General features: G+C 36.3%; 1 protein-coding gene across 2 annotated transcripts in view; it reads right to left on the bottom strand.

Moving 5' to 3' along the window:
• adam10a (ADAM metallopeptidase domain 10a) overlaps window positions 1-18,444 on the bottom strand; it is a 66,804-nt gene that overhangs the window by 7,649 nt on the left and 40,711 nt on the right. The window contains exons 4-10 of one of the 2 annotated variants that reach the window (XM_051114871.1): window positions 16,087-16,245; window positions 7,677-7,777; window positions 7,183-7,341; window positions 7,001-7,093; window positions 6,137-6,320; window positions 2,221-2,384; window positions 170-353 (exon numbers count right to left, since the gene is read on the bottom strand). In XM_051114871.1, coding sequence (XP_050970828.1) covers window positions 170-353; window positions 2,221-2,384; window positions 6,137-6,320; window positions 7,001-7,093; window positions 7,183-7,341; window positions 7,677-7,777; window positions 16,087-16,245 — 1,044 coding nt within the window. The remainder of the gene's footprint in view (window positions 1-169; window positions 354-2,220; window positions 2,385-6,136; window positions 6,321-7,000; window positions 7,094-7,182; window positions 7,342-7,676; window positions 7,778-16,086; window positions 16,246-18,444) is intronic. The other variant, XM_051114872.1, reaches the window with a different exon arrangement.

Genomic DNA, 18,444 nt, shown 5'->3' with positions numbered 1-18,444 from the left:
AGAATTTTCTGCATTTTTTTTTTTTTTTACAGGTGTTTTAGCTGTATTTTGAATTTTGCACTTGCATTGTGTTTTAGGGTTATCAGAAATTACTGGATAATTTGCTGTCAGAAAATTACCAGTGCATTTTTTTTTTACAGTATATTCATATAGGAAGTTAAAATCTCACCAACAAAGCAGGAGAATCTCTTCTTATCCAGCACTTGGCTGATGTTGCGAATGCTGCAGATGGAGAACTTGTTGTTGTTGAACTTGTCTCCCGACGTGGCTCTGGCATACATGATGTAGTTGCCTCTTTCTTTCTGGTCCTGAGTCTTTGACTCTCCTGGAGTGCAATCACTTCCTGAGTCATGCTGGAAGACAGAGATAAAAAGACGTGTAATGAGTAACAAATGCACAAACACACTTGAAATATTTACTATCCCAGCAGCTTGTCCTGCAGTGTTTGCCTGAAGCTAAGAAGGGGTGGAAGCCCAGTACCAGAATGAACATAAAAACCTAAGGTTGCTTTTGGAGGTGTTACTACGGCCAGAAGGGGGTGCTCTCCCTGCAATATGTGCAGGTAATGCACATTTTGCACCATTACAATGGGGACTGGACACTAAAAAAAAGATGTTAAAATGAGATTCTGATTTTTTGTGACATTAATAATCTCAGGATGCTTCTTGAAATAAGTAGGAGTGTCATCCTGCTCAATTCTCTCTGCTCAGTCAATTTTAGCATTCTAATTTTTCTCACGTACAACAGATTGCGGTCATATTCCTGCTGAAAACCCCTTAGATCAGAATAAAGCTAAGCTGGTTTAAGGAGCCTGGCCAAGCTGATGTTCAACTGGGTGGCCAGCTGGTCTCTGTCCCTATGAATCTTTCTAAAAACCTTCTAAATGTGAGAAAAGTGCTTTATAAACTAAATTATCTAATTATTATTCTAAAAAAATATTCTCTTTGCAACTGAACTATATGTACACTACCAATCAAAAGTTTTTAAACAGTAAGATTTCAGTGTTTTTTAAATTAGTCTCTTCTGCTCACCAAGCCTGCATTTATTTGATCCAAAGTACAGCAAAAACAGCAAAATTGTGAAATATGTTTACTATTTAAAATAGATTTGTATATATTAGAATATATTTTAAAATGTAATTTATTTCTGTGAATTGCATCATTACTCCAGTCTTGCGATCCTTCAGAAATCATTCTAATATTCTGATTTGCTGCTCAAAAAACATTTATTATTATTATTATTATTATTATTATTATTATTATTTTGAAACCAGATGAGTAGAATTTTTTTCAGGTTTCTTTGATGAGGTTTCTTTGAACAGAAACTTCAGAAGATAATATTTTGTAATATTATAAATATCTTTATCATAACTTTTTATCAATATAAAGCATCCTTGCTAAATAAAAGTATTAATTTCTATAACACCCTCCAAGCTATAGCGTATGATGATACAAAAGCTTTTTATTTCAGATAAATGTTGTTCTTTGGATCTTTATATTCATCAAAAAATCCTGAAACAAACTAATTAAATACTGATAATAATAATTACAAATGTTTCTTGAACAGCAAATCAGCATATTAGAATGATTTCTGAAGAATCATGTGACAATGAAGACCGGGCGTAATGTTGCTGCAAATTTAGCTTTGAAATCACAGGAATAAGATACATTTTAAAATATATTCAAATAGAAAGCAGTACTATTTTACATTATTATTGCATTATTACATTATTTTACATTATTTCTGCATCATTATATTATTACTGCTTTTGCTGTATTTTGGATCAAATAAATGCAGGCTTGGTGAGCAGAAGAGAATTCTTAAAAAAAAAAAAAAAAAAAAAAAAAAAAACACATTCAAAATCTTTTGACTGGTAGTGTATTTGGCAGAAACAAGATGGTAATAGGCCTGCAGCTACAATATAAAACTACTCAGAAAATATCCACCACTACTTTTCAGTGGGACATGGGCCAATTCTTGGCAATTGCTTTTAAACTGAAACGATTTACAGTGGATTGACAAAATATGAGGTCAAGCTACTATAAAAGACCGGCTAGATGAATCTGACAATTTGAAGGTCTCAAAGGCAGTACTGTAAGGTGTGCTTTATTCTCAGAGCATTAGAGAGTAAAATTAATTTGTTCATAAAGGATTCAGCTGAGATGTGTTGTCTACTGCTACTCTCTCAAGGATGCTGCACATAAAGTGAGAAGGACTCACCGGAGAGCCGAAGTTATGTCCGACCTCATGAGCGAAGGTGATGTGGGACACTTTAGGGGGAACGTGGGAAGCATAGTTTTGCACTGTGATAATGCCGGTGTTCAGAGACTTCTTCTTCCCATCAGAGTACTGTCTATTCCTTTCACAGATTCCACCAGAGCTGCCTGAAACCAGGGAAGCATAAATTAAAACATTAACATTTCTATGTGATGGTATCATTATCCTCATCATCCTCAAATGGTGAAATCATAAAGGAATTAAAGGACCCTTTTTGTATGCTCTACTCAAACACTTATATAAAGGTCACTCAGACCGTCAGACATTCAAGTAAATGTAATTAATGTTAATTCGTCTTCCATACTTCTGTCCCAATTTAACTTGCAAAACCAGTTTGAGTGTCCCAACCATGCTGGCACAGCAACATTGGCTTAACCAATGATTTGGGAATGAGTCAAGACCGACTCCAACCAGTGGAAGATTTGGAGAGGGAATATTTGCAAAATATTGTTTGGTGATGCTCGTGTTTAAATTTAAATAATCAGTCAACTCTGAGAAGTGTAAAAATGATCTCACTGTAGCTGTGGCTCAGGCACCCACAAAAGAAACAAACAGCATTAAATACAAACATCCAGCGTTGCATACACATAGACAGAGGACAAAGACACACGCCATTCTGCCATCAGAACACTAGTACCTGTAAAAATGTTCTGTGCGATAGCACTCCCACACAACTTCTGCTCAAATTAGACTAAATAAAACCAATAAAGTGTACTGGCAAAATAATTTGCATGCCAGGTGGGCAACACATTTCTATGAATCTTTATTGCAATAACTTAAAGTTTGAAAGCTATTGGTTTAAAGGATGGCACTGGTGGAAAAAAACTTGAACTGAATCTAAAGCATATTGTAATTCAACTATTCAAATCAGTCTTATCACAGATTATTACATCAGCACACTGAGAGTATACAAAGTATACAAAATACACCCGAGCACAGCATCAAATTGTCAGCATGTTTGAATTCATTTTCTCTTATGTTCCCGGCCTAACGATACAAACGCGCATGCATACAAAAACAAACATGAAGGCTGATTAGTTTGTTCACTCAGCTCAGTGGTTCACAAAGACAGCAATTGCTGCCGTCCCTGGTGACTAGGCGGAGCGGGACCAAACAGCAGACTTTAACAATGCTAATTTACCTGTATTGATTGACAGGATGTTTGTGAGTATGTGTGTGTGTTTCCCCCTCAAGAACAATGTTTAAGTGTCAGGCCTTGTTTATAATAAATATAGCATATAAATGTGACCACGGACCACAAAACCAGTCATAAATTTTTTTAAAAAAACTGAAATTAATACATCTGAAAGCTGAATAAATAGGCTTTTCATTGCTGTATGGTTTCTTGGGACAATATTTGGTTGGTTGAGATACAACTTTACTTAATATCCGAATGATTTTTGGCATAAAGGAAAAATCGAGCATTTTGACCCATACAATGTATTTTTGCCTATTGCTACAAATATACCCCAGCGACTTAAGATTGATTTTGTGGTTCAGGGTCACAAATATAGTTCCAGAAAGCTCTTTATTTGGAGTGCAAAGAGAAAGACTCCATCAAAGACTTAAATCTTACTATCATTTACCGATTTAGGTGACATTTAAAACTCATTATGTAGATATGAGCTTGTTTTATGCTCCAGAATATTCATATCATAACTAAAAACTGAAATATGCATAATCATCCAGTCCCATCTGGTGCAAAAGCACAATTAACTCTAATGAGGACTCAACTGCTTTACAATAGGTTAAGCATCTTAATAAGCCTTCAAGACACTGCACACATTAAACAAGACAACATAAATGCTCATAAATTTGAGTTATTGAATAAAAATAAACACAAAAATTAAACAAAACCGTTTTAAAATAAATTAAGCAAAAACTTTTAATGCAACAAGCTGTGTATCGGTGTGCTAATGTCTGTGCACCAGGCAGAAAAGTGAACTGAAACTCTCAAAATGATCTCACAGTGTGACTATGCCAAAGAGGTGAGAGATATACACCTCCCTAACAACATGAATAGATTAAAAGACACAAACATGCACTATAAGTCATGAAAAGAAACTCACTTTTAAGGTGAATAAATGTTTGTGTTTATTGCATGTTTGTGTTAAAGAAAAGCAAATATGTAAAAACACTAATAGGGTTTTTATCAAGCGAAGCTGAAAGGCAAGTTGTACTCAGTTTTATGGCCCTATTCTGTATGCAAAGCTTGGATGCAGTGCTGTCCTTGTCTAACTTCTCTTTACCTTGAGATTAATGCAGTTTACATAACTTCCAAAATTAAATAAAACATCTCACAGAAAACACAGAACAAAATAGAATCAATGCCATTTACACTGCCCTCCAAAAGTTTGGAAACACCCCTGGCAAAATGTGGTTTTGGATGATATCAGCATAAATCCTTATAATTTTTTGGTGCAAATACATTAAAGTAACTTGACATTATCATTGAAGACCAGCAATAATAATTTTTATTTTGATTACATAATAATGGCAATATATACATGTCAAAGTCAGACATGCCCCTTTGCCAGCTGTGATGCCTGGTTACTGGTTTAAACTTCAACAATTAATTTGCCAATTAAGTTTAGAATACAATGAATTCAGGCCCAGATTATGCAGAGCTGTAATAGCTGCTAATGGTGGATATTTTGATGAATTGAAAATTTACATTTTTCTATGTATAAACTGTTTATGTAATAAAATATGTTTTCTTAGTTTGTGTTGTCCCTTATCAGTGCAAAATTATCACAGATTTAAAAGGATTCATGCCAATATTGTCCAAAACCCCACTTTTCCTTTGGAGGGCAGTGTAAACACATATCTAAATTTCGCAGACTTCTGTTATTTTTAATAATATATACATTTATTCAATTGATTTTACAAATTTCTGCAAAGGATACATTTCGCTAACTTCAGGGAAAGGTTATGGTTCCAAAGTATAGCGTAGTGCATGCACACACAATCTATTGAGGTTAAAGGATTAGTAGTAATTTATTCACCCCTAGGTCATCTAATATGTTCATGTGTTTCTTTCTTCAGTCTAAAAGAAATTAAGGTTTTGAGGAAAACATTCCAGGATTTTTCTCCGTATGGTGGACTTCAATATGGTAGCCAACAAGTTGAAAGTCCAAACTGCAGTTTCAATGCAGCTTCAAAAGGCTCTACAAGATCCCAGCTGAGGAACACAGATCTTATCTAGCAAAACGTCATTTTCTATTAAAATGAAAAATAGCATTCATATACTTTTTAACCACAAATGCTTGACTTTCACTAGCTTGAACTCATGGACTATTACATAAAGCATGAAGACACGCATCACAGAGCTAGTACAAGACATGCAGTTGTGGTTTAAAAGTGTAAAAAAAATATACTTTTTTTTTTTTTTTAGAAAATGACCGTTTCTCTAGATAAGACCCTTACTTCTCAGCTGGGATTGAGTCCTTTGAAGCTGCACTGCAATTTGCAATTTCAACCTTCAACCCGTTGGCCACCATTGAAGTCCACTATAAGAAAAATCCATGAATGTTTTCCTCAAAAACCTTAATTTCTTTTCGACTGAAGAAAGACAGACATGAACATCTTGGATGACATGGAGTACATTATCTGGAAATTTTTATTCTGGAAGTGAACTAATCCTTTAATGGAGACAACATGACCAGTCTCATATTCAAGCATCAGTTTTGACACTCGTAAACAACACATCTGATTCACAGTTCTTCAGCCCCGCCCTGCCTCCTCACACATATGCTGATTTCATTTTAGACTAGCAGACACTAATTTAGGTCACTCAGACACATAAAACCTCTCAGGAAACAAAATTAGAAAGACTTTGTATGTGCATCTCTGATCGTACCTGAAGGAGCCCCGACCCAGGCCAGACCCAAGACTCCATCATCAAAGTCTCTGTCTGTGAAGACATAGGCTAAGCAGTAGTCATCGTGATTCTGCTCCGAGTTGAGTTCTAGAAATTTCTCCACACCGATGTTAGAAAATCGAAAAGGGTTACTACTATCCCTCTCGTCGTCAGTGGTGTTGATCTGAAATGAAAACACAAACAAATTTAAGTTTAATACAACAGACAGTCTGAAGTCTATGTTCAGTCAACATGAGATACAGGATAAATCTAACATCCTGTGTCCACATTCTCAGATAGACATGACTGACTTTTTTTTTGGCCATCTCATGCAAGAATGCTGTGTTAATGCACTGTGTCAAGCTAAAAACAGTTCTGTTTTTCTGCATCAGAAAACACACTTTTGTCCAAAATCTCTTTTAAACACATTCTGTGTGAACAGCCCCTTAAGCAGCCAAAACAAATCAATTGTTGAGCAGTAGCCTGGGACTAAAAAGTGAATTGTTCGAGTCTTTAAAAGAGCTGCAGTACATGGGCTGACATGCTTTTATTGACATCTGGTCAATACTGGGTGAGATCTGTAACTCCCTGTACAACTGTAACATCACAAGCCCGTCAATCAAGATGGAACCTGTTTAACCAGAATATCATGGTGGGTAAGAAAAAGAATATCCTGTTTATATTCCAGACATATTTACATTAGCATCAGTAACTACAAAATACACTTCCATATTTCACTTCCAACAGGAAACGACATGCATATAATTATAAAGTAGACAGCAGCACATTGAACCACATCTTGAAATCAGCTTTTTATAGAAAGAGTAAAAATAAAGATGGCAGTGAAGAGAGAAACACACTCACCTTGATTCTCTTCACCATGAAGCTGATATTGCGGATCCCCTGAAAATCTGTGCTTTGATAGATGGAGTCAATGGCCTTCACATGACTGGATATCTGCAAAACCCGAAAAAACAACCCTATAAACAAACAATATAAAATGCTGCAGGGCAGGCACCGTATATCACTAAATTGCCTCTGCTTACCTGTGCGATCACAGCCTCCCTGGTGCCGTAGTATCTGAAAAAGAGGTGATCCGTCTGGATGAAGAGCTGACAGGTATTTTTCTCTGCCTGAGCTGCACGACGTTTCCTCAGGATCACCGGTCCATCAGCCATCTCTTCGTCAATGACATGATTCGTCTGCTGCAGAGAAAACAGCAGGATGTATAAAAACTTAACTCGAGAGGCTGAGAAGAAAAACATTTTTATGTTTGGGCACATAGACAAACACTTTATGATGATTTACAATAAAAAAAAATAATGTATTTCTCATAAATTATAATCTATATCTGATGAATTATAGATGCATTCAGGCAATGTATCAAATTGAAATCTGAACTTCAGAATCATGGGAAACAGGAAATGTTCCAGATCTCCCTGTGTGGCTTTGTTTCCATGTTTGTTTGCATTGTGAGATCAGAATCATAGTGCTAGTTAGTGATATCAGTGGTGTTGTGTAAAGGGGTGTTGGCACTGACCTGGGTGGGCTCCTCCACTGCAGATGCCTGGTATTTCTTCATTCTCTCAAACACAGAGTGATCTGCACAGCCACCTTCTGCTCCGTATTTATGAGGATAGTCTGGGTAGGTAAAAAAGAAAAAAAAAAAAAAATAAGCAACACACAGTGTATATTTCAAAACTATTCTGTTAACATGTGAAGTCTCTAATTAACGGCTCATTTGGATTGGAGGTGCAAGGTGACATCAACCGGGCACAAACATTTGCATAAACACTGTCTCTACAGCAAAGCATCAATGAATAGTCATCTTCTCAACATAGGGCCCGCCCACTGTAGTTTAGTCGCTTAACGGCTGACACTTTAGTATGCTAAATGTGAGTGTCGTGTCGTGTCGTGTCGTGTCAAAAGCAAATAGAAATTACATTCACTGCCGCTTTTTTGATCATGCTGTCAAAACGCTCACATGCAGTAGTGAGGGGGCGCTGATACTGTTTCCTTTGCAATGACATTAGCCAAACATAAAAGAGGCTAATTCCTGACGAGCCTTAAAAGTCCCGCCCCTTAAAACAGGTCGTTTCAGACAGAGGGTCAGAATGAGGGTTGAAATTAATCATTTTTCCACATATTTATTTGTTTTTTTTTATGCAAAAAACTGTTAACATAAGTAAACCTCATATTAAAATAAAAAAACAATAAATCGACGTCACGACCCCTTTCATTTACACAATTTATTTTAAACTTCAGTATTTCACATCAGAATATGACAAACAACTGAAAAGGCTGAGAGTCAAAACTAGACATTTATCCTGAGGGAAGCCTCTCAGTGAGGAAACTGCAAAGAGCACCATCACACACTACACCTAAGGAAGAACTGCGAATGCAGCTGTTAGTCCACCTATTCCTGTTACTGTAATAGGAACAGCACAAAGTGTTACTGATATTTGACATCTCAGCCTTTTTGTGGCTGTCAAGCATAAAATCTTCTTATATCAACTGCTTACTATTTACAGAATTTAATACAGCACTGACAGTTTCTTTCATTATTGCTACTGCTTACCAATCACTACACTTGACGGCTACATTTGATGACTGAACAAAGAAAAGATTCTGTACTTTGACTCACACAAACAACTTTTCAAGTTTTCTTGAGTAGGATAAAACACCATTTAAAATACTGTTCAAAGTTTGGGGTTTGTCCAAAAATACAGTAAAAAATAATTTAGTCAAATACAATTTTGAATATATTTTAAAAATGTCAGCTGACTTTTTAGCAGCCATTACACAACCAGTCCTTAGTGTCACATGATCCAGAATGTTTTTCCTCAAGATTATTTATTAAAAGAATGTTTAAAAAAAAAAAAGCATTAATTAGTGGTTCAAGCACATTGACCTGAAACCTTATTGTAATTGTTAGTAAAGTCACAGATTAGCGATCTCCACATAAAATGGATCGTGCAGACCAAACTGTAAGTCGTAGAGACCTGAAACTTCAAGGGATGGTAGTACTCACACTGCCTACAACATGACCAAGGCTCGCCCCAATCAGAATGACGGGGGCGCTACAGCAATCAAAAGTACAAAATCACTCATAATTCTTAAACCATCAGTCACCGACATAAATGTCACTGGAATCCTTTGGCTCACACCAGACAAAATGCACATCACAGATTCAATCGTGAGCCTGGCAAAATTTGTGGGTATTTCACATTTTGTGAATAACCTACTTTTGTGAACTAGTGCTAGGTTTTTCCAAACCAAACCAAACCAAACCAAACCAGTGCAGAAAGATTTTCTGGAGAGTGAATATCAATATTTATCAAAAAAAAAGTTTTTTTTTTAATTTTTAACTTTCGACTGTCGCAAAGAGGCGCAAAAAGCATCGAAAGGGGCAGGGCCACTTTTAGTAAAATGCAAATAACTCCTGAACAGATTGAGATATCTCTGCCAAACTCAGAACACTTATGTAAGAGCTCAGTCTGATGGCACAGGAGAAAAAAAAATGCGTTATCTCATTTTTCAAGGGTGTAAGTGATTGCACGTTGCACAATATTCATATTATATGAGAGAACTCCTCATTCCGGACAACTTTGCCTCTAGAACTACTGCTATCAATCAAATCGTTTGTTAAATGATTGAGCAGATGTAAAAAAAAAACATACTTTTGCGAACTAGTTTTCAGTTTTTCACTCAATCTGGAAAAAAAACACTGCAGTACAATTCTCTGGACTCTCTAGGCCAGTAATTATCAAAAAAATTGTTGAAATTTTCCTATAACTGGCTCGTTTAGAAAAGGGGCCTGTCCAAATTTATCCAAATCCTATAAAGCCTTAAGGAAAACTTCACAAAACCTGCTGAGCACAGCTGATTCTAAACAAGCATGCAAAGTTTTAAGGGGATCGGACCACAGCTGGTGCTATAACAGTCATAAACGTTAAAAAACATAATTCCATGGTAAATTACCAGGATTTGCCAAAGATGATTACAGGCTTGCTAAATGTCTTTTTTCATATGTGCTTAAATGCCTTAAAGCACTTGAACCCCAGTAATCACTGCTTGCAGATATGTTTCGAAATTGAATTTTTTGGTAACAATGTTACTCTCATTTTTGATCAATTTATGGAATCTTTGTTAAATAAAAGTATTAATTTATTTACAAAAATACATATCTTAAGAGGAAAATCATATTAAAACTTATAACAGAGTTCATTCTGAAGTCTGCTTTCACTTCTTGCAATAACCAAACATCAGCAGAAATATAAATGAGAGTATAATCAAGTGTTTCTCTAGATATTGTATATTTTTAATGGAAAGTCTATATTGAAATCCTGCCAGCATCCATAATCAAAGAGCCTTTGCTCCCCTTCTGTTGGCAGGTTAGTCAACCGAAGTGATCTGCTATATGTAATCTAACTTTCAAGGGAGCAGTCATTCCAGAAAATGCAAGCCAGCAGTTGGAAGCCTCTGTAAACACACACACACACACACACACACACAGTTACCTAAACTTTCTGAATATTTACGTAAAAAACACTTTATTTGCTTTTTCAAAAGAGGTTTTAATCACATTTAGGTAACTTCTGGGTACAAAATTGTACTGAAAATATGCTAATTAGGTTCTAATTAAGGTGCTAATTATATGCTAATATGCTCAATTAAGACACACAGATTCCAATTATTTTATCATCTTTTAACATCATTGATGCTGATGTGACCAGTATGTTAAGCAACTCTGGACCTAACGCTAATCCAAATTCTGAGCCTCTATTTCAGGCACGTTATTTCAAGCTCCCAGGACTTTATAATTCTCACATCAAAATGTAAAATGCCGTCAGTACAGCAAAAAATAGTTGCAGCTTTACAGGTGTCATTCTGATGAATATCAGATTGTCATTGAGAGGTGGTTGACTCCCAACTCACAGATTCAATAAGGACAGACTGCAATGAAATAATGAAAACACAAAACACAACACAACAGATCTTAAGCAGTGTGCATGGGTGCAACTCTTACACAACAGTCTAATTACCCATGGCAGGTTTAGGCTGACGGTTTCTCAGGACAGCCAGACACTGGCAATGAGAGAGGAGAGCTGGTCTAATGAGACAGCCGAGCTCTAAAAATCCACTCAGTGTCTATGAAATCTCCACAGAAAACAGTATCCGCACACAGACCCTGAGAATCCAGCATGGGGCTCTCTCTTAATAATCTATACAATTCAGCTTCATTTGCATGGCTTCCTGACATCACAATGATAGTTGAGGACGAAAGGCGTACAGCAATTGTGAAGACACTGAGATTATGGGTAACAGCTCACCCTCATTCTCCTGAGAGAACTTGTTTTCTTCAAGCAGGAAGTCACTGTTGTGGAATAATGTTAGCATGTACAGACAATGAGTCATGAAAATGTGCTCCGTCAGGTGCGGGCACGGAGGAGAAGAGATATGCATGTGGCTGAAGGTGTCTTGGTGGTAGTAAAGGAAAAACTGTGACTCTGATCTGTGATCACAACACCACCACTTCTTCTCTGTGAGGTTTTTATTGTCCCACACTGAATGCGGGCCCATTCAAATGCAAATCTATGTTGGGCAGAACAAGAGAGACATCTGTCTAGAGGAAACGAGTGTGAAAGGAAATGACAAGTGCCTCGAGGATAGAACCGAAATCTATCTTCTGAGATGAGAAAAGTCTCTGACTTGTCAAAGTAATCGCATGGCGAGCTTTTAGCTAAAAATCACAGGTTCATTTTTTAGTCAAGAAAATGAAAACAATAAAAAACGTGGATTGTTTGAGTGAAATTATTCACATGCTGACACATTTTTGCTAAATAATGAACAGCAAAACCAATCCACCACATAAACAAAACTGACAAACAACTCTGAAACGCAAGCTGTGGTTGTGAGAGGTTGTCTCAAGTGGGAAGTGTAGGGTTTCGGTATTACCCACCCATACTGTGACGACTGGGCTTATTTCACGAGTTCACGCTTACATATAATTAGCCGGAGTATAGTAACGCATATTTGGTGTGCTGAGGGTCAGGCCTCTGAGCTCGGGAATGGTCCGAACCCAGGGAACCCCCCTAGGTGTAGTGAGAACTCGGAGTGAGGAGACGGAGTGGTGGAGGGATGCTGATAAACCGTCAAACGGATAGAGGCAAGTTCAGCTTTAAATTTGTAGCAATGATTAGCTTGAGTGAGCTCCTCTTTTGAAAGATTTTTCCCAGGACCAAAAGGATGTTGAACAGGAACAAGTCCTGCTTGGCAAAAATCACAGTCTCCTATGGGAAAACAAAGACTTCCTAAAAAAATTCATATTAGTCATCTATTAATCTGCATCAGTGCAGTGCAGTAAATGTATTCACTGTAATAAATGCATAAAAAGATAAAAATGTAAATTCAATGATTTCTCAAAGGGATATATTCATGATTGTGCAAGGTCTCTGTTTACAGCAGCCTCCAGGAGTTTGACTAATGCTCTGCTGGAGCATTAAATTACTCAAGTGAGAATCATTTCCCACAAGTCAGAGATTAAGAACAGCAGCCCAATGAAAGAATAAATAATTATAGGCCCTTCTTATTTAGAGAAGCTAACTGAAACGATGACTAAATACGGTTCATTACGTTCTTCACAATTTTTGATTTTATCATTTAAATGTTTAGTGAGGTTTTCCTAAAAGTCTGTTTCAGAAGGAGAAACATACCCAACATGAAACATTCTGAGCCTGGCATGAGCCAGTGAGTGATCCAGAGTTCACTCCCCTCGCCAGCTGCCCTCCTTCTGACCTCTGTCCTTGTGCTTCAATAGACCACTGTCAGCCACAATTAACTCTTTCCCTTTCCATCACATAGATAAAACTGTCCCTATTTGACTTCATCCACTCAGTGCAGTGAACATAAACTCTCTAACTTATTGTACATGCACAAACTCAGCATGTAAGCAGCATATGTATGTGAGAAAGAGTCAGTTATCCTGTTCCTCCCACAAAGCTGAGCGCTCTGTCACTTCAAAAGTACTAAAATGACAGGTGTGTGAAAAAGACACTTCATTTCCTTTTGCACTAGTACATGCTGTTAACTCTATAATCAGCAGATGCTAGTTTCCTTCTTGGTTGTCCAGTATTGTAATGCATTCTCTTAAAGTGATAGTTGCCCCAAAAATGGAATTTGTCATTTACTAACCTTCATATTGTTCCAAACCTATATGATGTTCTTTCTGTGGAACACGAAAGATGATATTCTGAAAGGCAATGTCTAAACAACATTGAACGTTGGACCCACTGATTATGATGCATGGAAAAACAACACTTTTTTTTCCCCCGAATATCTTCCTCTGTGTTCCACAGAACAAAGGTGAAAAGAAGTCAAGCAACTATAAAAAAACAAGAGGGTGAATAAACAATGATAGAGTTTCCGTTTTTTTGGGTGAACTATCCCTTAAAAATGATATACATAGTTGCGAAAAGGTTCTTAACAAAGAGTTGAACTAGGTTATATATTTTAGAGAGCTATATTGACCAATCAGCATTCAGAAACAGAATAAATCAACTTTATAAGTGCACATACACTACCATTTAAAGAGTTTTTTAAAGTTTTTAAAAGAAGTCTCTTATTCTCACCAAGGCTGCATTTATTTTAATCAAAAATACAGTAAAACAGTGATATTATGATTAAAACGTAAAATAACTTTTCTATTTTCATTTATTTTAAAATGTATTGTTTCCTCCTATGACGGCAAAGCTGAATTTTCCAAGTACTGCTCACTGCAGAGCCGAATGGCCTCCAGCTCCCCCTCTCTGGATGTCCAGCTCCACCTCTGTGTGAACTAATGGGTGGAGTTATGTTTAGGATAGGGTAAGGGGTAGGGTTAGGGTGTGGTTGGGTGTCTATCTCCACCCAATACCTCCAGAGAGGGGGAGCTAGAGCTCCAGCTCCTCCCATTTGGCTCTGCAGTGAGCACCCTCTCAAATTTTCAGTCTTCAGTGTCACACAATACAGAAATTATTCTGCTCTTCAGAAGCTAATACTTACATGTTACTTACATGTTTCCCATAAGACAAAACAAGTTCAATTTACCCTGATCTTTAAATTCAAAAAGTTTTCACTCCCCAGCTCTTAATACATTGAGTTTCGTTTTGAAGCATCCGTGAGCGTTTGAACCTTCTGTAATAGTTGCATATGAGTTCCTCAGTTGTTCTCAGTGTGAAAAGATGGATCTCAAAATCACAGTCATTGTTGGAAAGGGTTCAAATACACACAAAAAACAAAGAATTTATGGGACCTGAAGGATTTTTTTTGAAGAACAGTGGGAAGTTTAACTTCAAGACAAACAAAGGACAACTATCACTAAACAAAAACAAAAAAACAAATTTGTGGATCATTTAGGTAACAACACAGTATTAAGAATCAAGTCTATGTAAACTTTTGAACGGGGTCATTTTTATAAATTCTACTATTATTTTCTCTTGTTGACTATATGTGAAATATCTTATCACTCTAATGCACTGATTTGGTACTCAAGAAATATTTCTTCTCATTATCAATGTTGAAAATGCTACAGAAATTGCGATACATCTTTGATTAATAGAAAGTTCAAAAGAATGTAATGTTTAAAGAACATTTATTTGAATTTAAAATCTTTTGTAGCATTATAAACGTCTTTACTGTTACTTTTGAACAATTTATTGCATCTTCGCTCAATAAACAAATAAGCAATACTACTGCCCCAAATTTTGAACAGTAGCGTATATAGTATAAAAAGTCAAATTGTACCAGATAACAAGCAGCTAATCTTTGACAGGCTGTTGCTTTTTATCATTTCTTTTACTTGAGGATATTATTACAGTGATAACATACACTAGTATAAGAGGCTTTATCAGCCTGTTGAGCTGAAAAAAGTACACCACTATGTTTGATTGAGAGGGTGAGAGTGTGACAGTGCAGGATAGGGAGTGTATAACAAAACGCAGTAAAGTCTAATGCACACTACAAGACTCAAGCTTGTTTCCTTCAAACTTGCAATCTGTGCCTAGGAGAAGGGGAAGCTTACTGCACTTTTGCTGTGTCCTAACTGCTTTTTTTTGTGTGACAACGCTTTGTATTGCACTGATTTACTCAATTTCATGCTTATTATCCAAACTACCTTTCCAAAAGATTATAATGACCATCATAATGTGATGCAGTTCTAACAATAACAGAACTTTTCCATCCAAAAGCAATCAAAACATGCTATTTGAAACCAATTCCATAATCCAGCCATTATAACGGCTCTCATCACACTCAGGGGAGTGTGAACATCAGAGATTGGAGACAGACTCACTCAGACCCATTCATTTATCAGTCAAAAGCAAGCAAGCATATCTTTTTCTGTGTGAAAAATGGATTATGCTAAAAGTAGCTTATTTACATTTACAGCACCTAAAGCTGACTTGATCTACTAGTTATGTTCAAATTACTTAGTATGACATGTTTTTTATTTTATTTATTTATGGATTTACATCACTGCTCAAACATTTGTGGTCAGTAAGATTTTCATTTTTGAAAGAAATCAATACTTTTAATCAGCACGAATGCAATAAATTAATCAACAGCATGAATATTGCAGTCAAAGGAATAAATTAAATGAAAAATAGAAAAAAAATTCTGTGTTTTTGATCAAAAAATGCAGCCTCTTTGAACGTAAGAGCCTACTTTCAAAAGCGTTTAAACAAAACAAAAAAACAAACAAACAAAAAAAACAAAACGTACTGACCCCAAACCTTTGAACAGCAGCGTACAAAACGAGTCTGTTTGCTAAATGTGTCTATATATTCTAAAGCATTCAAAGAGTCTATAATAAAACGTCGTACAGAAACACTGTAAACTGGACACAATAAAGCATTAAATAAGAAATGAATAAGGATATGATGTAGGTCATTCCAACATCAATATTAACTCACCGATGTCATCCTCATGGTAGATGACTGAGTGGTAGGGCACATTCTGGTCTTTGAGGTATCTCTCTGAGGGTTCTACATAGTATGTGCCTTGATGGCTTTTAATAAAACCCTCAAATTTCCCTTCCACGATAGAGCCATGGGTCAGAGTGCCCTTCTCACCTGCAAGATAAAAACAAAGCAAAGATAGCAAAGTCATTCAGGGCACAGAACGAGTTCTCTCTTTATACTGGCATACAGAGGGAATGCTGTGAAATATGACAGAAAGAGAATGTATAAAAAGATGCTACCATATTATGATCCAGTCATTCATCTCAAATCGCATAAACACACACAGTGCACACCATGCAACTAAGCTTCTGACCTTTACAACAGTAATGAGCTCAGCAACCCGGCTACTGTCTCTGACAATCAAAGCAGATCTGTTCTTCATCTACAGATTTTATTTTATCTAGAGCTGTACCACAACAATACGCAGATGGACATCAACATCCTAAATCATTTAGGAAATGCTTTAAACTAAAGCGAGTAACAAATAAGGACACAACAATAAAAATGAGTAGTCCTGAGGAGGCAGTACTTGTCTGAAATGTTGCAAAAATACCATCCAGGACCAAGAACAATAGTGAGACCACCAGTAAACAAACAAACAAACAAATAAATTCTTATTTTGTTACTGCATTAACCCATAAATGTCCACGATTGTTACAGAGATAACTACAATTATTTGCCTAATTTTTCAATCATACTATTTGTGTCACCGTATTTCTAAATGTATTATTTAGGTAATGACGCTACAAACCATCTCACAATATATCTATAACAATAAAATAAACACTGTTATTTAGGAAAAATGTGTCATGTTTATATACATAAAATATCAGTTATATAAATATAAATATATACATGGAAATACATGGAAATATTTTCAAAATAAATACTGTATGGGTGTGTATTTATATATACATAATAAATACACAGTAGACACGTTTTATGTAAACAAAAACTTTTTAATGCGATTAATCACGATTAATCGTTCAACATCAGCAGTGTAGATTAGCAAAAACGAACAAACAAAAATTAACAAAATGTAAAAACACACTACAAATTTCTGCAGTCTGCAGGTTTCCCATGGAACTGTGCTACTTTAACACTATTGCCGTGGGTTGTTTTTTCATGTCTACGGGTTGAAGTGACCCCAATAACATGACATTTTAACATGACACAATAACACTTAGTCTCTGGAATGCGAATTTTACCAGGGGAAACTCCGCCAAAAAATGTGCAGTTTACCCTCTGTAATGTGGAGGGTACTGGGGGACCCTCTCCAAAATGTGACTGGGTTAGTTTCAGCCTAATTTTGAGTAGCAATTGTGCAGGTTTTGTTGTGAAAACCTGGCAACCCTGCTTCTTATACAGTTTTTAAATGGATTAACAGTCAAGAGCTTAGTGAACAACATGTTTCTACTCATTTTTTGAAGGTATTGAGCTGGGGAAATTAATTTACCAATGGTGAACAATGAAACTGAGCTACATCAAAAGTTGTAGTGCAGTACAGAAAAAGGAGTGGAGCTTCCTAGACCGACAGTACATCCTGGAAAATTCTGGTTCAATTTCAAAACAGATTGCCAAGTTCTACATGTGTGTACGTGAACTCTAAAACAACAAAGCGTGGAACCGACAGAACAGACCAAGAAAAGGAACTGTTTAGAATTTAAGCTGTCAAAATATCAACAGTCATTTATGCACATGTTTGAAATTCTAGTCAACTTTAAGCAAGGCAAATAAAAGTGAAGCTTTTAATGCTTCACAAGTGCTTAGATCTTACAAGCAACACAAGTGCTTTAAAAGAAAACGTACTGCAATAAAACAGTTAACTGGATTTTATCAGGAGCTGTCTGCTATCATGGTTAAAGGCTACGAGAAAGTTGTGGTAGGCGTTTTGGCTGTTTCACAGGCACAGAGGAAGAACCGGCAATCCGGTTTCTTCCTTCAGAAAGGAACGAGCTCTGAAAGCTCTTGAACTCTTCATCCCTAAATCTGACAATAACAGAAAGAGGAGATTCACTCTCACACCCTGCTCTCCTCCATCTCTCCCTAAACTTCTGCTCTCTCTTACACAGATTAAAACAACAGAAAAGCTGATGAGGTGAAGCATAAAAACACTTGAGTACATAAAGCAAACAACTGCCAAGATACATATACTGGCACAACATACTTCTTTAAATATTTAATTAATTCTAATAAACAGAATAAATTTGTGAAGCAGTACTCTGGTGGCTAATGAGGAGGACTTGTCTAGAGATGAAATACACTTCAGAGTAGAGAAAAAAAAAAAAGAGAGCAGAAAAGAGAAATGCT

Source organism: Labeo rohita, chromosome 7 (assembly GCF_022985175.1).
Source record: "Labeo rohita strain BAU-BD-2019 chromosome 7, IGBB_LRoh.1.0, whole genome shotgun sequence".
Classification (NCBI taxonomy): Eukaryota; Metazoa; Chordata; class Actinopteri; order Cypriniformes; family Cyprinidae; genus Labeo; species Labeo rohita.
The sequence above is the reverse complement of the archived record's forward strand: the minus strand, read 5'-3'. Positions and strand labels throughout refer to the sequence as shown.